We start from the raw sequence: 15,965 nt of genomic DNA, 5'->3' as shown, positions 1-15,965 counted from the left end.
GGGGAACCACAAAAAAAGACTCATTCTATGCTATATGACACCCATTCATTGACTTTATCAACAAACAGTGGGGTTTATGCCTACTCCCAACAGCCCATACAACTTTCTGGAGAGATCTAATCCTTCATGTAGCTGATCTTGTGTAAAATGACAATCCCACTGCAAATGTTAATTAAATGTATTTTCATGTTCAAAGTTTAATAAAAAAATTGTGGGGGGTGGAAATTGTGCCGGTTGCATGTCAGATGAAATAACTCTAAACCACCAACCTACAGTATCGTTCTAATCTGAATTGTCATGTATTTAATTTAGAACATGAATTTGTACTTTACAAAGTATAACAATGCTAGCAGCAATGTCAGTCAACATAGCCATTCCAGAGTCACAGTGGTTCGCCTTCCTGATTATCAGGAAAATTACCAGAGTTTTCTCCCCACCTTCTCTCTCCTACCCCCATTTCTCTCAGCTAAAGTGTTTATGGAACTGCAAAATGAGGAAATCGAAAGGCCAAATGCAGCCCATCTCCAGGGGCAGAGAAAGAATGTTCCCTACAGTATGGCCTCTGGGCTGTTGTCCTGCCCAGCTTAGGTCAGTCCAAGCATTTGCGTAACTGCATTATATCACAGCTGCTGCAAATGAAGCACACAGATAGCCAAGATAGAGCAGGTCATATCTTACACTATTCTGCTCCTATACTTTGTGGGAAATCCTAAGAACGTGATAAGACCTACAGGAAACCCTAGCCCTACAGCAGAGCAAAGAAGTTTTTCCAGTTATTATTTCCAGTAGCTGCCCAGGGTATACAGATTAGCCTTTTGAGCAGCAGCAGTTCTATAATCCAGGAAAGAATTTGCAGCCAGAAATGAATGACGCTAACAGCAACTGGTAGGGAAAACTGGCAAGGCAGGATGCTGGTGCACCAGAAGAGAGGTAAGTCGTGCTGAACTTCGTAATGTGGCTCACAGGCCAAGTTTGCCATATGGAATAATTCATTTAAGTCAATGAAGGTTTGTTTAGCTGAAACAACCCATGTCTGCAATCACAGTTGGAATGCACTAAATCAGGGCTAGGCAAACTTCAGGGATGGGGGCCATATTGGTTGGGGGCTGCATACCACTGGTGGCCAGGGCCAAGGCCAAAAAGTGGGCATGGCCACTCCCACTCCCCCTTCTCTCTCTCTCTCTCTCTCTCTCTCTCTCTCTCTCTCTCTCTCTCTCCCTCCCCTTCCCTTCTCTTCATCAATCCATCCCCCTCTTCTCTCTCTGACATGCACACATGTGCACACACACACACATCCCTCACACAGACATGGATGGTGTGCCTGTTTCTCAGCCAAATTCCTGCCTGGTCAGCCCCTTCAGAGTGAATGTCAGAGCATCTTCTAGTCATCTCATCCAACAATACAATCCTCTGCTTGAAGCCAGAGCTATATTCCCATTCAGCAGCCCTCCACAGATATTTCTGCTGCACAAGCCAGAGGCCAATGTGCCAGGAACACAGCAAACAGACCACAGAAAAGTGCTTACATAGCAAACAGATTGAGATGACTCAAACAAACAACTCAGACATACAAGCAAAAGCAAAAACGCACCCTGGAATCATTACATCTTTGGGGCAACATTTCTCAATTTATAGATTGATTCTCTGCCACAAAAGTGACAAGTAAAGCAGTGCACAATCATTATAAAACCTGCAGTACTACCACTAACAAAGGCACAATACTAGGACAACAGGCACATCCCCACAGTGCAGCTACACTTAGAACATAACTGTAGAAAGAAACAGCAGAAACCAACTCCTTGGTTACTCACTATACTGCCAAAAGAAAGAAAGAAAGAAAGAAAGAAGCAACGTATTAAAAACTGCCAGAAAAACAGCAGCAAAGGAGCCAACTGCTGGAAGAGCATTCCACAGGATGGGCTTTATCAGTAGGATATACAGGCCCTAAGACAAAGTTTTTACCAACCTTGTCCTCCAAAAATTTCAGATGGACTACAACACCCATCCAAAATGTTCAGTTCCAAAATGCTGAGGGTAGTTGACCTAGCCTGTACCCTGGTTTAAAGTTCATCACTCATACTGCTAACTGGGCCCAGAAGCTAACAGGAAGCCAGCAAAGCTAGAAGCAATTTTACCAAGACCTGTCATGAGTAACAAAGATGAACTGCAGCATATCATACTCCCCCAAACTTCCCAAGTGTTTTTGAAGGTGCACTGCAATAACCAACGTGAGAGATTAAATCCTTGTCTAAGCAGCCACACGGCTATCCCATGAATTGCCCACCTGCCCATTGCTACCCTCCAGCAGCAAGACAAGGTCTAGGAGTAGAATTATAAAATGAGAGAGAAGTAGAAAATGTCCAGGTTGCTCAGCTTAAAATGTTCAGCGAGGCTGCTGGCTCAAAATGTTGGCAAAGAGCAATTTTATAAAAGCAAATGAATTTTAATTGCTTTTCCAGTCAAATGCAGATGTTATATAACGAAAGCAAACCCTGGTGCAGAACCAGCAATGGCAATGTTTTCTCTCTTTCACACTAAAGCTGGTCTTGGCTCGTGATCCATTTGAGATTTCTCTACAAAATATACATTCCCTTTTCTTTCAGATTTGAAGCCACTTTCAACTTGAGGATTTATTTATATCCTGCCGTTCCTCCAAGGAGCTTGATTCCCCACATTGGCATTCATTCCCACATTTTATTATTCCAACGACCCTGTTTGGCAGATTAAACTTCAAGATAAGTGACATGCCCAAGGTCACCCAGCGAGTTTCATGACTGAGGATTTGAAACTGAATGTTGCAGTCTGACCAGAGCACTCTATCCACAACAACACACACACTCTTGAAGAAGTGCGGCAAAGTGATTCTGTCCAATGGGCTGCTACATATAACTTCCATCCAGATTTCTTCTTTTAGATTGCAATGTTCAGACAGCCCTCAGATTGCATTTAGGGGTGGCTGTGCTATCACCTGTGCTTATGCCAAGTGACATGTAGCCAAGACAGTGTTGTGGACTTCTGGGGAAGTGTGCAATGATGGAATCTGAAAGGTGCCATGCTCCCAAGTGGGCTAGGCAGTCAAATAAAAATGATAAAATACGGGAGCTCATCCTCTCTGACTAAAGTGGTGCTTAAAAACGTCAATAAAATTGCTACTGAAGGGATATCATGCACTTAGGGACCCACCGCCAATCAGATTGTTCAGTTTGGCTGAACTTTCCTTGTGCTTTTAAAGAGAAGGCGCCTTGTGCTGCAATCTGCTTCTGAAAAGATGGATTGTTCCATTGAAAATGATATACGCAGGGGAATGAATAAATAATAATTTTTTAAAATTTAGGAATCCAGGAGATACTGTTGCAAGTTTGAGTGTTTACTACTCCCTCTCCACCCTGTAAATACTTTTCTGTGAAAAGAGAATAAAAACTTGCACTTCTATAGCTTTTAGCCTAAACTGAAAGTAGCAGAGGACGACGAGAATAAATGAGTCCACAACAGTGATGTTGCTAATGTTCCTTAAAAGATACAATAATAGCATATTTAAACAGCTGGTTCTTTACTTCCATCTGTTTGTCAAATTTGTTCTGCTCCAGGTCAGGCTACCCACAAGACTGTAAACTACCCAACCAAAGGTAATACATTACAGGCATCTCCTCACTTACACAGGGTTTACATTCCCAGGTACTCCACATATACATGAAATCAAGTATAGTGGGGAACACCATCTAAAATGCCTGCAAACACCCTCTAAACCTCTGGAAACTCTTGAAAAACCCTTTAAAAAGCCAGCAGCACTTACCAGACTGGCATGAATGGTGGCATTGGGGGCTCTCAATTTTCCTCATCGCTAGAGGATGATGTTGAAAAAATGACAAGGGGGGCAGACTGGTCTCCTTTAGTACCAAACTCCACAAAATCCACCAAACTCCACCACAATCACTCCCTCCAAAGCTTTCTCTCAAACTCCAACTCTCCACAGGCCTGAAAGGTTGGTGCAAAGACTTCTGGGATTGCTAGCCATTCATTTCACACAATTTTTGCCTTTTCCATGTCTTTTTGCAGTTTAAATCTATGTACTTAATTATTTCCCAGAGCCTGTTTTTTTATACAAAACACTATTTTCTTTGCTATGTAATAACCCATTCTTGACATTTAATGTTAATTATTTTATTCTTAAATGAAAAAACCAAAATATTATACTTATGACCTCCCCCTCACCTACAGTAAAAAAAAGCCTTGAATAAGTTTCAGTCATGCATACTTTGTTGTTGCTATAACTTGGTCAGCAAACCTATCTTGTCTTTGGAATAGGATATTCCCCCCCCCCCCCCCGACAATTTGAACAGGATTAAAACAAAAGTATAACATACCTGCAGGTTCTTCTGTGCTACTGGCCACAGTGGTGGGAGGGACAACAGGTATCTCTGTGGTAAAGAAGAAAAGGCAAACAAGGGAAGGATAAACAAGGAAAGGTAAAAGTTGTTACTCTCTCCAGGAATGAACGTTTTCACAAGTTCAAAAGTTGTCAGAAAAAAAGTGATTGTGCAAATGAACCTTCAGGGACCAGAGAGGGTGTTCAGCAAGTGTGTGCATGTACATTTTAGTGCAGCGCTAACCTAGAGTTCGCCTTCACCAAGCACATCTAGTTATGTCCATCTAAATATCATAGCAAACAATGTCTCCAGTGATTTTGATGTAATCAGGACTCCATCAGAGAAGAGAAAGACATATATTTCCTGGAGCCATATCTGGTTCTAGAAACAATCTCATTTCAGTTCCTTGAAGTGAGTTCTAGAGTCTCATACTGTATGAGATGAAGAGGATCCATAATCAGATATTTCTCACATCTTTTATCTTAAAGAAGCTGTAGGGAGAGGGCAGCTGCCTTCAGACCATAAATACTCTATAACAGTATAAGAGTATGAAATTTCTGTGACTATTCCAGATTATTAGAAATGCATCCTGAGAAGTTATTAAAAGACTTGATTCTTTCAACCATGACCTTATTTATTTTATTTTTGCATTAGTATTAAGGAAACAGCGTAATGGCCATTATATGGCTGTTCTGTGTTTCTTTTTGGCTTTTCAAAGTTGCTTTGGTCTTTGATTTCTTTTTCTCTGTATGACAGAGACAGAACCAACTGCTTTGGTATGAAAGTTGCTCTGAAAAATGATGGAACCCAGGCTGTCTAATGCTTTTAGGAGGAAAACATTGACTACGCCCAAACATTATTTTAATCAAACATAATTTAAAAACAGTAGTAGTTTATTGCTGGCATTGCTAGAAAAAATGGTTCTACAACACAGAAAATCATGTTTTGAACTTTGAAACCTTTTGTTTAAGTGGGAACTTGTACTCGCATCACCTTACTAGTGTGATCAATAAGATATATGTATAATTCATCCATATATTTATATACAGAGAGACATGCAAAATGCAACCTGGACATACAACACACAGGGCCACTGCACAAATTACAGCTTTAATGGGTATACATTACACAGTTTCACTGTGTACTCACTAAACCTATCCCAGTTTCCAGGTTCATATATGTCTTTCCTTGCTATTAGCCCCAGCTCTTCACTGTGCATTTTCACTGAATAAGCGAGTTGAAATAGTGGTGGAAGTGAATGTGCCTTAAAACCTGAAGTTTTAGGTTCACAATGTGGACCTGTAACTACTACCCATGAAAACTGCAATGTGAAAAGTGGCCAACAGTATCTCTAGCTATATTAATTAAGTCTATCAGGTGTTAGTAAGCAGACCAGATTTAGGATTCATTACGTTATGGTACCAATGTCGGAAAGCGCATCCACCTACTTATGCAGGGGGCAATGGGAGATCTGCTTTGCTGGTAACCTTTGGCACATCGGTTGCAAGTGATGCCTGTCACGCCATCTTTGCAGGGACATTGCCCTGTGGTTTGATTACAGGTTTTTCCAGCTGCACCCACGGGATGGCAATCACATGCTGTGGGGGGAACACACAACAAGAGGATCAGAGGTGAAGAGCTGGAGAGGAAGGAAGGATTTTCCAAAAAGAACAAGCATTTTCAACTAGCAAGAGTATCCAAAGACAACAAGATTTTTTGTAGCAGGGCTATAGGAATGAGGTGAGAGTAGCCAGTGCCCTGGACTGCAGGTATCATCTCATTCTAATAGCAGTGCTCTGTAAGCACAACTTTCCCCAGAAAATCTGAAAGCAACATGATGGACAATCAGTGCCAGCTACTACATTACACCACAAGGATTATTAATATACTTGTGGCCTAAAATGAATTTAAAAGTTTTAAAGCAGACATTTACTGCTGCTGAGTGGACTTGCCTAATGCCACACCTAGAATTATTTCCCCACCATTCAATTTCTGTACGTTTGCTCTTTGTTCAGTGCTTCAGGAAATATTCTGTTCCAGCCTCACTATCAACCTCCAATCATCACAGCTGGTGGGAGCAAGAAGAAGAGGAAGGGTTTCCTTTTCTCTCTAGAGGTCATTGAAACACATGTTCTGTAGCTGGAACAATAACTAAACTCAGCGGATTGTGGTGAATTCTCCTGGCTAAATTCCTGTTGAAGAGCATTCAGGGGGAGCTCTGCTGAATCAAACCAATGGTCCATCATTAGCCAACAAGCGACAGCCATAAATTGTCAATAGCTAACCAGATACCTCTTGAGAAGGCAAGCAAGGCATGAAAGCAATAACCCCACTCCTTTCCTTCAGCAGCTGGCACTCGAGAGGCATACTGCCTTCGCAATCTAGTCAGGAAAGGGTTATGGCTCAGTTGTAGAGCACATACATTACATGCTAGAAGGTCCAAAGTTCAATCCCCACCACCTCCACATTGAGCTGAAAAAGACCCTGGTCTGAAACCCTAAACAGCTGCTGCCAGTTTGTGGTACATGATCTAGCTATATGGTGCAACTCAGTTTTAGATAGCTTCCTATGTTCCTATATATCAGTGGCAAGGAACCTTTTCAGCCCAAGGGTTCTGTGACCCTTCTGATGGCCACATGCCAGTAGGGGCAAGAGGCAAAAATGGACAGAGCAACAAATGTAAATTTTACTTTCTATATAGAAGACATAAACTCCTCTCTATCCTCCATCAGGACAAACAATGCATTAAAGTTCAAGGGCACATTCGAGCCAGGCAAAAATACTGAGTGTTAAGCAGGGCCAGTGATGGGTGTGGCTTGGGGAGAGTTCCAGGGGCCAGACAGAGAGGTCTGAAGGGCCACATTTGACCCCCTGGACCTGAGGTGCCCCACCTCTTCTATAAATAAGCACAGAGGATGCATATAACCATCATAACCAGTCAACATTAATTCTTCTTGCATTCTTTTCACTTTTAGAGTTAAGCTGCCTACTAAGCCAGGACTCATGGGATTATGAAATGTTGCCATCCCACCTTTTGAAAACTTAATTCAACATTTAGAGCTTAGCTGTTTGCTGAACCAGAGCCTACACAATTCAGATTATTTCTCATTTAAGTCTTTAAGATAAGCTTGACATCTGAGCTATTGCATCTTTGTCAATCATACTAGTCAGTCTCCAGTGATACAGCTCATGACAATCAAAATATCTGTGAATATGTATTTTACTGGGGTTGCATGGCTGTTGTTGGGGAAATCTAATATGTTTCAGCAGCAGGTATGTATAAGAACATTCAGTACTCATTGTTTACTTATTTTTGTCAGTTCCCTTATTAAATCTAGGTTTTCCCTCTTGAGGTGGACTTCTTTTTTCTTTTCTTGCTGCTTTGCATTTGAAACATTCGTATTTTCAATGACACAGAGGTGTGATTCAAAGCTCAAAAATAGTGAATGAATGTGACACTTGGAAATAAAATTAAAGTCCAGCCTTGAGTTTATGGTCTAGGGTTGTTGTTTCTCTTTCTATCTCTATCACTAAGATGTTCATAGTCATACATGTAGAAGTCCCAGAATCCATCTGTCAACAATGCTAGAACATGCTGGGATATGCCTGTCCAAAGACAGGTCGGTCAAGCCAGTTCACTAAATATGTCACAATAATTTCCAAACACTAATCTCTCTCTGTGTCAATGTATTGAAAGATACAGAAAAGACTAAATCTTCTGTCAAGCTAGATATTGATTTAAAATGTGACCATTTAACAGTGAAGGAGTAACAGAAGGAATTTACATTCTTTTAAGATCAACAGCTTTTTGTTACACAGGAAGCTATACTTTGTCAAAGGAGACAAAGTTTATGAACTCAAGAAACACAATTTACCAGTATCCGAGATCATTTGCCTAAATGTATCTTACATATTTTTCACAAGTAAGCATTATTTTTGTTTTTATGGTATGTGTATTCATATACCTTGTATGTGTTGATTTGTCTTCATGTTCTAAAACAATCCTGTGTCATTTTGTACGGTTATGGCTTACTATTTATAGGAGTCTCCCCACCACCACTAGTGTGCTATGTGCATTATTTTCATATCTATATTTTATCACAGTGTATATTTTAAAAAGTTGTGTATAACTGGCTGTGGAACGAGCAACGATTCTGAATTCTAAGCATATTGCATTCATTTAGTGATAATATAATTATAAGGGTTTAAGCTGCAACAATATCATCATCATCATCATCGATTAAATTTGTATACCACCCTTCATCTGAGGATCATTGGGCAATTTGCAATATTAAAACACACACAAAAATACCATAGCAACAATCACAAACAAAACTCCCAGTTTAAAAGGTGATATATTGTTTAATTAACCAAAGCCTAATTTATGCACTTTTCATTCAACCCTTTCTCTTCAACAAAGGGTGGTAATGCTTGTATGTATGTACAACGCACCTCACAAGTTGTGTTACAGAAATGGTGGGGACATGCAAACTCTCAGAACTCCCTAACTATGCAAGGAGGAAGAACCATTGTGGCTCACACAGTGTTACATTAGCACCTCACAATTGTCAGTTAATGTCCAGCTTTTCCTCCATTCTTTGGGTCATTATATTAGCCAAATTCTATGGATCCTTAAGTCCCACTGAATTCAATGGGGCTTTTGCCAATAAAGTGTGCGCAGAGCTGCAGCTCAGGTTCTGCTGCTATGTGTTTCCTCACAAGTCCTTCTCATTGCTTCTAAAATTCCACATCAGTGTTCTCATGTGCATTAATTTGAATCACCTGTACATTTCAATGGTCTCAATTATCATTCTTCAGATGACTGTGTTCTATTAATAGTTTTGTCCTCATGTGAGATTCCATATTTGTGCATTATTAAATTGCCCCAGCACCGTACACAGAACCACTGGTAGTTTGTGAAGATTGTTACAGTAAAATGCTTACTTTTTTGGTTTGTTCATTCTTAGAGTTTGTGGGGGGAAACAGAGGTCAGCAGTACCTGAATTTTCAACCCCTTTGGTGAATACTGTAGTTTGTAATGTGGCTTTCCTTTAGAAATCCTCCTTGATTGACCACACCTTGCCTCCTGTTATTGCCATGGTGGCTTGCATTGTGATGACATATGATGTTGCCATTTGAGTTAGCATTGCTGCTGCTGTTTTTAATCAATGATTCAATTTTGTTCAGTTGATAACTTTATTCCACAAGGTGATATGAAGCAACACTTCTGAAGCCCACAAAATCAGAGAAATTTTGAACCAAGGTTTGATCATCTATCTGAAGCAGCTAAATACGATGAGCAGGAAAACGGTCCCCAGCATGTAGGAATAAACAAGCAGATTTTCTGATCAAGAGACCACAACTATCCCTTTGCATTTCTCCTCCCTTCTCTACCACAGCTCTTCTTGGGCAGTGGCTGATTTGGGCCCTGTTTACATTTTCATCTGTGAAATAATCTTATTTCCTGAAGCCAAATACCAAAGGTATGACAAATGAGAGCATCTGTGCAAGTGCAGAGCTCCTACGCTTTAGAAGCTGCAAGCACGTGCACCAAGATATGATCACAAAAACAGGGAACCCCTGAATAGTTCTCATCCATTTTTTGACTGAGCTGTGTCACATGGGATGTCTAGCAGATATGTCAGCGCAATGTTTTGGAAATCACACCGGAGGTCAGATGCAGTTCCAAGAAATCTTTGTCCTGTTTATGACCAGATGTGTTTCTGGCCTTTATGAAGGACCACGGAAAGCCTCATCCTTGTTCCCCCACCCCCCCGAAGGCCTTTCTGTTTTTAACATTTGACAGGGAAGGGGAAATACGACAGGCTTTAATAAATTCCTAAAATCCAGGAGAGGATGTCCTAGAATCTTTGAACTGGAGTGCAGGGGAAAGCAGACTTAAACGTAATACTCTTTTCTCAGCTGAAGAAGGAAATTCACTGCCTTTGTAATTTTTACAGCAACAGAAAGTCAGAGTCCCCAGTCTGCTGAGACAAAGGATAAGAAGTTGTGGGGGAAGAGACCACCTGCCAGAATTGAGGTTCCAGAATATCACCATAACAAGTCTAAAGGGAAAGTGACGGGATGATCCTTTCTGGGACACAAAACTGGACTTAGATGTAATCTGGGTGGAAGTGTATGAAACCACTGGCTTCTCTGGAGCTTCAAGACATCTGCAGCATGATTGAATTCTTGGCATCAGAGTGACTTCACTGTAGTGTTATCACTGCATGTAGACAGACTTTCAGTTTGCTCAGTTAATGTTCACGAAGCTGTGGCTGGGGCCTCTGCTGCTGTAGCTCATTGATGGCAAAATCCCCACAACTTTCTGTTTGTGCTTTTCAGAGCAGAAGTTTATTTCTTCTTTTTCTTCCCTCCTCCTTTTTCTTCTCTTTCCTGCATTTTCAAGCATGCTGGGGCCTCGTGCCATCAAGTCAGTGTGCTATTATACACGTGTGCTGAAGGAGCAGATTTAGGGAAACTGGAAACCAGACTTTTTAAAATAACTGGGAAAATTACAATACTAAAGTTGCAATATTAGTATGCCTGTAAGTCCCACTGGATTCAACTGGCCTTACATCTGAGTAAGCCTGCATAGGACTGAGGTTCACACCAGCTCCTTTCTTCTTTTAAGTCAGATGGCTTGCTTTGGGAAAAGGCTCTCTGTGCTTGCTGGGCACTCAGAATTTTGCCCCAAGCATGATATAGTAAAAACAGAGAAGAGGATGTGGCATGACCGGGGTGGAGTGAGACAAGGAGATTTTTAAGCAAAGGATTAGAATGTCTGGCTAAAAAAAAAGAAGAAGAACCAATTAAATAATTAACCATTACTTGGTTTTAATGATCTACATTTAACCAAAATCGAATAATTTTACAATGAAGTGGAAAGGGCTGTAGATCAATGGGAGTCATGCAGGAAGTTCAATCTCTGGAATCTCCAGGTAGGCTGAAATGGACCTGCCACCCCATACCGCCTGAAACTGCCGCTGCCAGTCACAATACATAGGCAGCTTCCTATGTTGCATTTACTGATTATTGTAGAAATGATTTGTGGCTCAAAAATATCCAATAGGCAACCTTTTAAAATCTACTGGATTGCTCCTGCAATGTTTATTTCTCTCTCTTTTACGGCAGATAATGCATATTTGATTAGCATTGCTTTCTATGCAAATAGCACTGTTCTACTATTGCTATGGAAATAATTTTCGTATTTGCATATGATTTACCTTTAAGCTTTCTTTTCCCCTAAGCATGTAGTGCAACTTTATGTTGCAAATACGAAGAAGAAAGAAAACAACAAAAGCTTTAAATAGATAAGAGACTACAAATATAAAACTGTAGCTTGTTAGCAATTCTGAGGGATTTCACAATGATGATATACAAAACACACTGAATAGCTGTGCAATCCTCTACTTGTCTAGTCACAAGTAATCCCTACTGAGGCAAATGGGACTTACTCCCAAGTTATTCAGTGTAGAAATTGCAGTGTGGTAGTGACATCACGACTTGGAAACAATGCTTTTTCAATTGCAATAAAACACTGTTAACTGTGGGTATTACTGATTTTTAAATTATTTTAACCCAGCTGGAAAGGCATTGCTTCCAAGGTACCAGATCACTACAACACTTGTTCTTACCTCAAATTTAACTGCAGCCATTTATCTTTTGAAAGCGTATTTCAGGAGTGCTGTTTGTTACCATGGAGATATAATATACTGTAATGTCACTAGCTTTTTCTCAGTGAACTGTGCTAATTTGTTTTAAAATGTTATAAACCCTTAAATGTTGGGCTTTCTTTTAAGACCGTTGTAGCCATTTGACAGACAGACAGACAGACAGACAGAAAGAAAGAACTTGAGCAAAGTGTATTTGATCTGGATATATCAAAATTATGAGCCTGCCAGTCTTGTCTCTGTTTTCCATAGAAAGAAACCCAAGGAAGCAGACTGCTCCATGGTCATGCAGTGAGCTGAGGTTCAGCTCACTATAATTCAAAATGCTGCTGTTCATAGAAGAAAACTGGTTAAGGCTTGGTCTTATTTCTTTTCAACAAAACTCAAATCTCTGTGCATGTGAGAAGGAGCAGCACCTATTGATTCCCCAGGGGGAGCAAGCTGAGCAATGATTCTTTGCTGAAGCCTCAAAATTTGGCTGAGAATCTCTGGAGCAGACATTAGGAGGAAGATTGGCATCCTTAATTAAAAGTTTAGCCTGCATTAAGCCAACTTGCCGCCTTTCCATATGTTAAATTCCACTGCTCCCCAATAGGTTTATATTGGCAAATGGAGCCTGAGTGCATTCATGGTTCATATCATTCATCATTTTTTCATCAAAAGCATGGAAATCCTTTCCCCAGTGTGCAGAGCAGTTTTACAGAAATACTATAAAAGTCGACAGGGGCTCTGTTTCAATAGAATTACATTGGTATCAGTAGCCTGGTAAATATCAGAGTTGAAATTAATCAAAGGGGTTTATGGAACCAACTCCAAATATATTATACAACAAAACAGGTTTTACATAGAAAGGTCATTTGGAACTTCCCTATCAACCTCACTCTTTTTAAGAAGATGGGGGCGGATATGGAGGAGTGAGGAAATAAAAATAATGTGATGGTTTATCTAGGAGGACAGGAAGGTGAATGTTCCTGTTTCACCTCCTGCTTCAGGAACTCTTTGAGAAAGCTGCGAAAGGTGAAAATCATATTTGTCTCCAGTTTCTAAGGCACAAATCCAAAACTTCACCTGAGCCTACCTTTTTTTAAGGCCCCTTTTTATAAACAAACAAATAATGCATAATATGTAAACAGGATGTGGAACATTTGCTAGTGGCACAGACTCAGCATATGCAGCAAGAAGCAGTCTCGTGCTTGCAACTGTCCACCTACACTGCATATGTTTCCATAGGGTGCCATATTTACGTAGGCAGCTGCCCAACAGCATGTCCAGTACTTCAACAGAATAGATTGGTAGCAGAAGTTGTGTCGCCATTCCTGGATCAATGCTATAAATGTATTTGAACACAGAAAGGGTTCTGCATGAAAACATTCTTCTAAACAGAACAGACAGAGCGGAAAAATAGGGTTGCTTATTTTGAGGTAGATGTTCAAGGAACAGTTTTACTGTAGAGAATACAATGTAAGATTAAAATAGGCACTTAGGTTGCAACACTAATATACCTACTCAGGAGTAAGCCCAATTGAACTCAATAGGATTTATTTCTAAGTTGACATGTATAGGATTCTGGGGTTAGTTTCCCTTTTAATTTGGAAACTATGCTAGAAATTAATCCTCTTGGTGAGATGGGGCAGGGACAGCTGCCAGGAGAGAGAGAGAGAAAGAAAGAACAGGAGTTTTGGGTCATTTCTAAGTCCCAGTAGTACCACTCTAGTGATAACACAACTCTTTCTTGCATTAATTTTCTGGGACATGATTTATATCCTCCATCTCTCAAACATGATGCCTTCTTGAACCACTGGCATTTCATTTCTGCCTTTGACCACCCAGTAGCATACAGCAGCCTGGCTCCTTTTCTGCTTCCAGGCTGCTTCAGTAGGCCTTGGCATGATCCCAACCCTGCCACTTTATGTGATATCCCTACTCAATCTGTCATCTCTTTTCCTGTTGTGTGGCTTCTTTCCAAGTTGCAGTAAGGAGCTCATCACACTTGGTCTAGCAAAAGGTTTCCTTTCCTTTCCTTTTTCCATTTGCTTAGTATTGGCTTCTCTGAATGGTGCAGAGCTGAGGGTGCCCGGTTAAAATTTTCTATACAAAAAGCTAGCAGGACAGACAAGTGACAAAGCAGCATAATTCTATAAGTGATAAAGTTGCAATTTATTTAAAAATTATTTAATTTGATCATTTTAGATTCTTAAGAAAAGTATTACCCATTTCATTTGTCTTTTTCCTCCAATAAAAATGTTCACATTCCATTAAATTGTCTACTTTTGTTTGTTTTTCCTGCTGATTTTTAAAGAAAGCTGCTGAAATTAAGGGATTGCATGATTATTATTTTTCCTATCCTTCATTAATTTAATGTTTTAAAGGTCATGGAACTATCTTTTTTGAAATTACTATGTTCATGTGCCATTCACTTATGAAGCTTTTGCAGCAAAGAGCTCTTCCTTTTTGAGCTCCCATTTGTACCTACAAAGACTACAATGTTACTTTCAGATCAAAAACTGAAATTAAACGTTCTGTCAACTAGGATTTTGTTAAAACAAACAACAACAACAACAACAGTTTTTAAAAGGAAGAAAAACTGTTTGTACATGTGGAGAAATAAAATACATATACAACTTCAGAAACAAACAAATCAAATTTACTTTTCCAGTGTACCTTCAAAGTAACTCAACCTTTCTGTGTTTTCTTAACAGTGAATCTATTGCCTATTCAGAAATACCAGCTCAGATAGTATGGTGAAGTGACAGATGGAAAGCGCAGGGATGAAGGAAAGCAGTTTAGCACAGCACGTCTGTTAGAGTAAATGGATGAAATTGCATTATTATGGACAAACACCCCACACAGCCTCTTAACAGAATGGCAGGAGTTACTTCATATCAGCCAACAAATACTTGCAAGAATTATGAACTTTGCTGCATGCTTGCTTGGCAGGCAGTTACTCACTTTTAGTCTCACAAGGCATTGACATTTCATTAGATGCATTGATTTAAATGTATTAAATGCAAGTGCAAATGAATCAGGACTAAATGGTTGAAAGAATCAAGTCTTATGGAGAAACATTCTCAGCTATATAGGATGGAAGATGAGTTGCTGGTAAAGCTGATGGCAAATGCAGAAAGTGGGTTAATTTCTTAATCTGAATTGTGTCCAAACCTCATATTTCTACGAAGATCAGCCTACTGGCAGATTATCTGATGAAGTGGAAATTAATACTATTATCAATAGAGATATGGCTCAGACTGTTAGAAGGTAACTTTTCACAAAACTGTTTTAGCACGATTGTTTTAAAATGTCCCAAAAGCAAAACATCAAGAGCACAAAAGATGAGGGCCCTAGATAGACAAGAGTACTCTTTGACAAAGCCCATGCCTCAGAAGAATTCCCCCTCGTGCAAAATACCACACCAGTCAGTTTGCATTAAATAATAGAAAGCAACCATAAGAAACCACAGCAAAATAGTGTTGAGCTGCTATTGAGCCAGGGCTTTCTAACCTGTAGCCTAGCGCTGCATTCTCTTTACATCCATTAGCCTTGACAGATGTGTTTGCTGTGGCTCACATGGCTAAAAGGAAAGAAAAATCCACCAACGTGTTGCTCTCACATTCTGAAATCAAGGGAGGTTCATACGCCGAATCATAAACTTCAACAGAAAATATTTTCCAGACTTTTGGCAAACTTCACAAAACAATATTCACAAAGCAAACAGTCAGCCGGATGTAAAGGAGACAAACATTTAGTTACGGTTTTTATAGTTATGGATTAAATATTCTGCGGCTGATGGAACTTGAGCGATGCAGTGTCAGACTCTGAATTAGCAAAGTATAGGGGTCCCCCACAACTCTTGCAGTCTAATGTTCAGTGCTCTATCCTTCATCAGTCAGCAGGCCCTGGGTGGTACAGCATGACTAAGATGTATGTT

General features: G+C 40.0%; 1 protein-coding gene across 6 annotated transcripts in view; it reads right to left on the bottom strand.

Annotated features, from left to right (window-relative positions):
- NTN1 (netrin 1) overlaps nucleotides 1-15,965 on the bottom strand; it is a 135,449-nt gene that overhangs the window by 32,338 nt on the left and 87,146 nt on the right. For 5 of the 6 annotated variants that reach the window (XR_014544236.1, XR_014544237.1, XR_014544238.1 and 2 more), the window contains exons 4-5: nucleotides 5,816-5,965; nucleotides 4,365-4,418 (exon numbers count right to left, since the gene is read on the bottom strand). Coding sequence is in view for 1 of the 6 variants with exons in the window: in XM_083597729.1 (XP_083453855.1) it covers nucleotides 4,365-4,418; nucleotides 5,816-5,965 (204 nt within the window). In the remaining 5 variants the exon portion in view is untranslated. The remainder of the gene's footprint in view (nucleotides 1-4,364; nucleotides 4,419-5,815; nucleotides 5,966-15,965) is intronic. The other variant, XR_014544240.1, reaches the window with a different exon arrangement.

The sequence above is a fragment of the Podarcis filfolensis genome, assembly GCF_964270895.1.
Source record: "Podarcis filfolensis genome assembly, chromosome: 2".
Classification (NCBI taxonomy): domain Eukaryota; kingdom Metazoa; phylum Chordata; class Lepidosauria; order Squamata; family Lacertidae; genus Podarcis; species Podarcis filfolensis.
The sequence above is the reverse complement of the archived record's forward strand: the minus strand, read 5'-3'. Positions and strand labels throughout refer to the sequence as shown.